We start from the raw sequence: 9,902 nt of genomic DNA on the forward strand, positions 1-9,902 counted from the left end.
TACAAATTCCTCCTCTTGTAGAAATATACTGAATTCCTGATGAAAGCTCTACGCATTAAGAATGTGTTTAGAGAATGAGGTTGTTAAGTTCTTCCTGGAAAGATAATCACTCTGAAACAAGCTGAAGTCTACACTGCCTCAAATCCTTCTCCCTGCAACAACAGACACTATTAAATATCCTCCATACCATTATGGAGACTCACAGACTGCGTACATCTGTGGCTCCTACTAATTTCCTAGTCCAGGAAGAACCCTTGGCTGAGCCCTCCACACAAACTGAGATGGCATATGCTCTCCGTCAGTGCCAGATGAATTTAGAGTTCAAAATATTTCATCAGCAAAGAGCGTGCTAAGGATGTGCACATTTTCATTAGCACCCAGTGTAATAAGAGCTTTAAGTAGAGTAATCTGAAGTTAAATTTGAGTACTCCTACAGACACAGGGAGAGTTGAGGAGCTTCAAATATTGATAGACAATGTCCACACAACCATGATCGCTTCTTTCTGTTCATATAAGAAACAAAGATATGCTGCATAATGAATGATCTGAGCACTGATGAGAGAACTTCCAGCACTTCCCAAATCTGATGGGCAAAGGATGGGGTTGTGGTGATGCTTTCCATGGAAAAATAAGATACTTCACATATAAAGAATGAAGACCTAGGCTTTCCCTTCCCAGTACATCACTGCCATCAACTCTGGTACTCTCTGAGCTAGTCGATTTCCTTATCAAATAAATATGAAACCTCAACGGTCAAGCATGGGATGATCTCACATTTCTCACATATACCAATTGTATAAGTAAAGGTAAAATGTAGAAATACTGGTGGGAAAGTAAAGCAGGGGAAAAAATGTTCAAAAGGAAATTATTGCAAGATTTTAGCCTTTATTAAACTTCAACTAAAATTTGCATTAATGTGTCCTTTAAAACATTGTTTAAAACAATATTGTTTTCCTTAAGTTCAAAATAAACTATTTCCAAAATGAACACTAAATAATCTTAGATACTTAAAATACAGAGTTAAGTCTATTTAACAGTACTATAAACAAGAAAAGCATTTTCAAACAATATGAAATTGAGGTGACATGAAAGTAACAAGATGAAATGCCTAACTATTGTGTTATAAAAATGCCAGTAGTAATTCCTTATTCTGAAACTCAGAAATCTTCTTGAAAACTTGAGGTGAGTGGACAGTTGTTAGGAAACTAGGACAAAAGTAACCTAGCAGCCTTTGTATTAATCCATATAATCTGTCAATGATAATCTAAACTTAATGATATTCTAACTTTAATAACTGAACTTGAATATAGAGAGATATTTAGAAACTTTCCATTTCAAATTGTTGCAACTATCCAGACAGGTCTTCGTCTTGAAGAAAAGTTAGTCCTTTAGGGATCCCATCTTTCTAAGCAAGAGCCCAGAAACAAGAACAACTATGAATAACTGAAGCAAGAGTACAATCATGTAAATTGTACATGCCCACTTTCACTTTTTAAAATGTGAGGAGTCTAAAAGTACTTAAAAAATCAGTCTGACTAAGATAATGTGCTTGGGGAGTAAACTTATTTCATATCAGGTGGGACTAACAATTGGACGAAAACTGCTTTATCTGAAGACTTGGAGAAAAAAAACCTATATACCATGTGACTCTAATATAGTTCATTAAATGAAAATAACTTGGAGAACTTTTTAATTAGGGTTTGGTTCCTTTTAAAGATATATTTACAAATATACATCACAAGGCGTGAGAAATACAAGGGAGATATTTTAGAAAACAAATGTTGCACTACAGAGGAATAAATTTAAGAATATGTTTCATTTCCCAATATAATAGAATATATAACTCTGATAATCTGCACATGTAAATTATACATGAATTTTTCAAATCATACATGTAATTTTTATTGGCAAAATCCATAACATTATAAAGACTTAAATACAAATTGGTATTTAAAATGCCTATTTGATAAATAATTTATTAAGTGTATCCCAACAGGGAAAATAAAGAATCAAGATGAAACACATAACAGTTTTATCTTTTCCTCTTTTCTTCCCTATATCCCTCTCCTCCCTGGGGTGCCATTTGTGAAGCTTGGAAGGGGCAGGCTGGCTTAACTGAAATATTTGTAGGCTGTAATTGCGCTGTATAACCACAATGATCCACTTCTCCCAAACGGCATCCGTTCCCCTTGCTTTTTTCTTTATTTCTTCTATTCCCTTTCATACCTGAACAAAGTCTAGTTCTCCTGTTTCTTCTATTCTCTTTTCCTTGTATCCCCTATTCCAGATGCTTGACTAATATTGATGAAGCCAACAGTTCTAAGTGTTCAAAAGTCTTCCCTAAAATACAGTTTTCTAGTACATCCACTTTTGCTTAAAATAATCACTGCCATAAACTGACTTTAATTTTAGCTTTTCCACATCCCAGTCCTTCCACCTGTGTTTAACACTGCAGCCTATGACCTAGCAATGACAAGCAATCAATCTCCCATGTTATCTTCAGGGGTCATGTCTTAGTTTTAGGCCAATTTTCTTTGTATTTGGGCTCAAATGTACAAACCACACTATATTACTCTGCAAAACATCAATGAGAAGGCTTAATTAAGTAACACTGACAGATAAATCCATTTCTTTCAGAGTAATCAAATCAAAGCAGGTTGACATAACACAGGAACTTAATACAGTTATTCCCTTGTAATTGGAAAAAGGCCCTTTACTTCTCATTAAAGCAATCTTCTGGGTATTGGCATAATAAGAAGGCTCAGAGCTTTAATACTGCCCTATAAAAGTCTCAAGATACAGAACCCTTAAGCAAACAAGCCAGATTATCTAATTCCTTGATCACAGCAGAACATGTAGTTCCTACTGTTTTAAACTACTAATTCTTTATCTCTGGTACAATTAAAAAGAGGTAAATCAGTATAAAACACATGTAATGGAAATCCGTAAAAAAACGCATAAACTATTTACAGTTTTATAAATCTACCTCTGCTTGTATCTGAAGAAAAGCAGTCCATTAAAAATGAATTTGAAATATTTTACAGAAGTGAAATTGTAATCGGGAAAATCTCGTTTTACTCCATGGGCTCAACAGGATGCATTTTGCCTAAATTTACAGTCTGATACTCCATACAGTACACTGTCATTAATTAGAATTGTGAGAGAATGAACTGAAGCGAAATGTTTAATTTTTGTGGTGTATGAACAATGCCGAGTCGTCTGGTTAACTGTAGGCTGCTATGACTAGGCTATAACCCACAAAGAGGACCACAATATTATACTATGTTCAAATCCTAAAACTAAACAAAATCAATCTTTGCCTTTTTTTTCCAATTTTGAGTGAGTTTCTACCACTTCTATACTGACAGGGGACCAATCTCAGATGATTCTAGCAATTCCTTCTGAAAGGATAACAATCTACGATACGGATTCTCAAGCAGGGCTGACTATCAAAGCCTCCTGAGGAACCTTACTTTAAAAAAAAAAAACAAAAAAACACAGAATCCCTGGTCCCACCAGAGAACTAATGAAGAAAAGATCAAGGGTTGGAATCAAGGAAACTATATAGTTTTAAATTCTTCCTATATCTATTCTACTTTTTTGTTTTTAATTATTTTTTTTTTTCATTACAATGCAGTTAAAACTATATTATTTACTATTTCTAAAGCATTTGGGGGTTGTAATAATGATGTGGTAGAGGCGTTTGACCTCCTCTAACTCTGCAAGGGGGTAGGAGAACCAAGATCAACAGCCCAAGGCTGACTGCTATGAGGCGGAGGATCAAACATACCTCGAACCTCCAACTTTTTACCAGTTCTGACAACTGTCCCTCCCACAGCACTCTACTTCTCTGCTAGGTTCAATAATTCGTTGCAAGAGCCACACACAACTCACAGACCACACTCACAGTTATGGGGTTTATTAGGGAAGTAACAGGTTACAATTCAGGATACAGTTCTTCGATCAAGACAGCCTCTTCTCAGTGGCCTCTCTCTGGCCCTCAGCTCCTCGGCCCAGCAGCTACCCTGCTCGGGCAAGTGTTACAAAGTTCTTTAGCTCTGGCCAAAAGTGCACAGAAGCACCTTCCTCCACCAGCAAGCCTCCTGTCCAAAGGCGCTCAGCTCGCTTGCTCTATAGGCCAGGAAGCTCACTGCGCCTTCTCCTGCTGGTCTCCTGGTTCTGCTGCTCCCTTTCTCTGTCGATGCTTCTCACCCTCTTGCTGTCTCCAGTGTTACAGTTCTGTCTCTCTGTCTCCTGGGTCTAGAACGGTCTCAGTGCAGGGATCTCGGCTCAAAAGGATGCACTCTGCTCCCATCTCTTTTTCTTGATAGTAGTCAGGTCCCCCTTTCCACCTCTAGAATGGTTTATTTTAATCCTGGTGGAATGGCGAAACTGACTAATCTCATTAGGGTTCCATACACTTTATTTGCATGGTCCTACCCCCACAAGGGTGCCATGCACCTTATTTCCATTATTAGCAAGCTATCCAATCCCCCTGGTGGGCCACAAGCATTTTATTTCCATAGTCCTACCCAATCATTTGGTGGAAGTTACAAGATCATGGCAAGAAAGGTCATATAAAAGCAATCCATTATATCACAGGAGTAGACTGCATCGATCCTATTCCTTTACCCCTTAATACTTCTATGTGCAAATTTCCAAAGAACAAAAACAGTACTTATCAAAACCAGGACATTTATCGTAGATACAATACCTTTATTCTAATCCACAATCCATGTTCCAAGTGGCTTTTCCCTCTTTGTAGAGGACTGAGCCCAGGATCACGTACTGCATTTAGTTCTCACATTAACAGTTCCTCAGCCTTTCTATTCCTTTTGTGATACTGATTTTTTTTAAGAATACAGGCCAGTTATTTTATAGAATGTTTCTCAATCTGGATTTACCTGAGGCTTCTACAGGATTAGATCAGGTAATGCATCAATGGCCATAATACTGTAACAGTGACCTGTGTCTTTTCCAGGATGCTGCATATAAAGCCACATAGTAGCATGTTGGTCAGCCCCTCCTTTGTTATGTTAATTGTGATCATCTTGTCAAGGTGTTACGTGAATTCTCCACTGTATAATTACAATTCTTCCCCATGCAACTAAACAGCAACCTACAGGGAGATTCTTTAAAATCGTTTTAATTAAATGCTTATTGAAATATACACACATATATACATAAGGTAAGATATGAACAGAAAATTCCCTCAACCCCTAGTCTCTCCACGCTCATACCAGGGATAACTCACAGTAGTTTCCTAGGTAAGTCTTACAGATCTTTGGTATGTAATCGCCTAGCTTTTAAAATCACAGAAATGTCAGACAATAAATGCAAAACTAAACTGAAACCTGTGTTCCATTTGAATTGGTAAGAAATATTCCTCGATCGTTTACTCATACCTTAGAGATAATTTAACAGATGCAATTATTAGTAGTGTCTTTCCTTGTGTCCTGGGTGGGAGGAGAGAGGGGAGATCAGAGAACAGAAAAAATTAATAGAATATACTATTAACTTTGAAGGAATTCAGCCAAGATGAAGATAAGATTAAGGAACCCACTTTTGAATGAATGCAATGCCTGAAGTCAAGCTGGATAATCCATTCTGGAGTCTACACTACCCTAACTGGCCATTCTTATGGCCCCTCCCACCACACTCTATAAACCACTGTGTAAAAGAGATATGCTACAGCAGTAGCACTCTCCAATTAAAGTTAAATGGATAAAGACAAGTACATTCCTGAAAGAGAAAAAAAATCTAGTTTCGTTTTCACAGGCTGGCGAAAAAAGTAGGGAACAGATCTAAAATTTGTTAAAAGGGAGAAGTAAACTGACACCTTGAAAAGAATATATTCCCACAGTTAGAGATCAAGTATACAAATGAATTAGCCACAATAAAAGAGTGAGCAGTTATGTTTGAGCATAGAAAAGGCTGTGAGTGGAACTTTGTTATTTCATAGGACATATGCATAATATACAATATTGAGTGAGTTAATTTTGTATAATCAATGTAAGATAAAAATGGTCCCTTTAGCCCTTGGACGAAGCCCTAGTCATTTTATAAACTGAATGGTGCATTCATCCTTTGAATGCTTGGAAAAATTTCCTCGCGACTTCATTTCAGCCAAATGCCTGGCATGTACTGCCAAGGTTTTTCTTAATTTGAGCCATAAATGTGTGTACAGTATGTGTGTGAGAGAGAAAAAGAGTAAAATCAGCATACACACACACACACACACATTTGAATTTACTAATAGTTTCTTGATACTGATGATCCTGTTTAAACAATTCCCATAAGCTACAACTTGTTCAAGTGATAACTCCTTTTTGATCAGATCGTTCAGAGGGTATGGTAGCTTAAGGATTTTACATTTTATCTCACAATAATACAACCATACTTTTGCACTGCGATTTCTACTTTCCAAAAAGCTTTTATACTCACCTCATTTAAAAAGATATTTCTAGAATAATTTAAAGTATGAAATAAAGATTAAAAGAAGTTTCATCCTTAAAATGTGAGTAAGTTAATATCATTTTTTAAAAGAGTAAAAACAAAAGAAAAAATGAGTAAAAACAAAAGCCATAAAAATCTGACTCGACTGCAATGGGTTAATACAATTTTTAAATCACGCCAGCAATGAAATCAAAATTGCTAATCTCCTCCCTGTGCTGACCTATATCCCATATAATGCCATTTTGCCAAAAAGGCACAAACTCTGCAATGGTTTCAGGAAGACCCAGGGCTGTGTTAGCAGGTCAGTGCTATGATGACAAAAATGGATCACGGCTTTCTCCAAACCACGTGGCTGCTCTTACTTTCACCTTCAAGTGCTTTAAAACACGCATATAACTCAAGGAGTCAAAACACATTTGCATTAATTTACTTGTCCAGCTTGTGGACACAGGAATAAGCCTTTTTCTTCTAGTAGGTCTGCAACTAGGATTGATCAGAACCAATGGCCAATTGGTCAGAAAGAGATGAGCTGTTATGATGTCCTAAGCTTACCAATTCAGTACGTGGAGTGGTAAAAAGCAGTAACTCTTCCTCAGGAATGGAAGACATTCCTTAGTTTGAAAGGAGACAGAAGAAAAGATCTGAGGAATGACAATAACCAGGCATCCTTGAGGGAAAACAAGAAGGAGGGAAGAATGGGGTACAGGGGAAACCAGGGCTATCAGTCAAAAATAATGACTTATCTGATGAGATTAGCAGAAAGTTTGATTAGAAAACATGCCTTCTTAGCACAGCGAAGACTGCAATGCGACTTTAAGATTTTGTTGTAGGAAAAAACAGTGCCTGCCAAACGCGGTCTGTAACAGCGCAGGCTAGCCGTGAGTGACATAGTGGGAAAATCGCCACTAAGCCAGATTTTATTTGATTTGTACTGATGATTTTTATTAGAATACATGGATCATTGCTTCAACCTTTCCATGTAAAACCACATCAAATTCAAAAACTCACACATCAGTCACCTAACCTTATGTCATTCCTTCTGCTTTACTAAAGTTGGGCCACATTTCAGCTGATCGGTCCCCAATAAATCGTTCAGCTACTCAAAACTGTTGGGCCAAATTCTGGGAGGCAAGTGGTACACAAAAGAAACTGCTAAATCTGCAATTACAAATAAGAAGGCCCAAGAAAAGATACGCTGCAAGCCTCCAAAATACAGAATGAAACCAAAAGAATAGCCAACGCAAAGCAAGACTTGAAATGTATTCTCTTCATTGTATCAAACGTATCACAATTTGTTTTTAAAAGATCTCACCTCCCCCCAGCTTTTAGTTTTTTCCTCTCCCTTTAATTCAACGCACTGCACAAGATTCTGCAAAGAAGTTGCTCTGAAACCGAAGACCACAAACATATGACATTAGATCTAAACAGGAATAACCAGTTTTGCAAATTAAAGATGGTACAACCTTTAACGTGAAAATTATAAATGTTAAATATTACTTTGAGGAAAGCCTCTATATTATTTATAAGAAGTGCTTCATTAAAAGGAACAAAATTTAATTATATGAAATATGGCTATGCGTTCCCAAAGAAAAAGGGCCTCTATCCTACCCACCATGTCTTTACCTTTTCCTTTTTGCATCAGCATTTTTCCTTTCTTCCTCATCAACACTGCAGGTTTCAGTTGAAACCTATAAATAAGAATTAGTGTTTGGATATCCATTGATAGTGAACAAATCAGTTCCATTGTTACAATTTCCTTTAGTGTCCCAAACAACTCCTAACATTTGCATTACTATATTCTCTTTAGAGGAGGTAAACAACATTCCCAGTTAAAGGCCATCAGTAGACCTCAAAACAAATGTCATCCAAGGGCTGGGCATGCACCACAGGGTACTGCCTCATCAAAAGCCCAAAACCTCTGTAAACCAGTAGTGCACCAATCTTTCAGGTCTCTGGTGTCTGTGGCTCAGACTATGCTAAGTATTCACCAATCTCCGTTTCTTCTTCACTTAACACACAGGAAGTCTCCATTTCTCAGCCTCCCTTGCAGTCAGATGTGACCATGTGACTGAGACTTGGCCAATGAAATGTAAGCAGAAGTAATACTCACCTTTTGCAAGTATGGCCCCAAAATTCCCATGCAATCCTCCACACACTCTTTCCTCTTTGACTAGACAGATAGAAAGAATCTAATGAAATTCTGAGACACTAGGGGATGGCAGAGCTAATGCCCATGAAAGAACCTAGGCTGGAAGGACTACAGGGAGTAGAGCCTCACCTCCAACCCACACTGGTCCATGAACCAAAGCTGTGTTAAGCTACTGAAGTTTGGAGGCTGTTGGTTCCAGCAATTAGCATACCCTGACTAATGTATCCTCTATAACAGACTTCCGTGAATTCTGGCACTATGAGTCTATCTTCCAAGTAAAGCAAACATACGCAGTTAGAGCTGGCACCAGTCAAAATTGTGAAGCAGGGGAAACTGGTCTTTGAACTATCCTTCTCTCCCTTTCAGACTTGTTTTCCCCCCTTAGTATTTCCTCCCTCTGAGCACCAAATGTTCTCAGGCTGCTCAGTCTCGTCTGTCTCAAGAAAATGAGCCCAATACAGTCATCAGCCATTATTTCTTTCAACCATTACCTTCTGAGCACCACCCATGGTGATGTGGCAAGCTACTTGCTACTTGTGCAATTCTGGAGAAAGTCTTTGACATCTCTGATCATATATATTCTCAGCTGTAAAACAGGAGTCACTGTATCTACCATCCAATAGTGTTGTGATGATTAGAGATAATTTAGGTATAATGTCACTATGGAACCTGGAACACAGGAGGAACGCACACATACACAAAAACAGGATAACCCCTGATTTTATTATAAGTACTACTATTATTACTATAGCATGACACTTGGCACCAAAGGGGATACAAAATCCAGCATAAAATAAGGTCCTTTCTTTCTGAAATACATAATCTAGTTTAGGAAAAAGATCACACAACAATAAAAGGCAGTATTTGATTACTGAGAAAACAATAAATGTACGATTTTAGAGAAAGGAGAGTTATACTGGCTAGAATGGTCACTCATGTAATACTGGCGATTTAGGATGTTGTTGTTAGATGTCCTCAAGTCGGTTCTGACCCATAGTAACCCTATGTACAACAAAACGAAATAATGCCCGGTCAGGCGCCATCCTCACAATAGTTGTTATGTTGAAGTCCACTGTTGCAGCCACTGTGTCACTCCATCTTGTTGAGGGTCTTTCTATCATTTGCTGACCCTCTACTTTACCTAGCATGATGTCCTTCTCCAGGGATTGATCCCTCCTGATAACGTGTCCAAAGTCAATGAGATAAAGTCTCACCATCCTTGCTTCTAAGGAGCATTATGGCTATACTTCTTCCAAGACAGATTTGTTCGTTCTTCTGGCAGTCCATGGTATATTCA

General features: G+C 37.8%; 1 protein-coding gene across 14 annotated transcripts in view; it reads right to left on the minus strand.

The window, feature by feature from the left end:
- Window positions 1-9,902, minus strand: part of TCF4 (transcription factor 4) — a 391,702-nt gene that overhangs the window by 267,633 nt on the left and 114,167 nt on the right. The window contains exons 1-2 of one of the 14 annotated variants that reach the window (XM_023733970.1): window positions 9,097-9,668; window positions 8,080-8,626 (exon numbers count right to left, since the gene is read on the minus strand). The exons of 11 other annotated variants lie outside the window; for them this stretch is intronic. In XM_023733970.1, the coding sequence (XP_023589738.1) occupies window positions 8,080-8,200 (121 nt within the window). In that variant the 5' untranslated portion in view covers window positions 8,201-8,626; window positions 9,097-9,668. Of the gene's footprint in view, window positions 1-8,079; window positions 8,627-9,096; window positions 9,669-9,902 lie in introns of those variants that run through there. 2 more of the 14 variants (XM_023733978.1, XM_023733973.1) reach the window with 2 other exon arrangements.

This window comes from Trichechus manatus, unplaced genomic scaffold (assembly GCF_000243295.1).
Source record: "Trichechus manatus latirostris isolate Lorelei unplaced genomic scaffold, TriManLat1.0 scaffold00063, whole genome shotgun sequence".
NCBI lineage: Eukaryota > Metazoa > Chordata > Mammalia > Sirenia > Trichechidae > Trichechus > Trichechus manatus.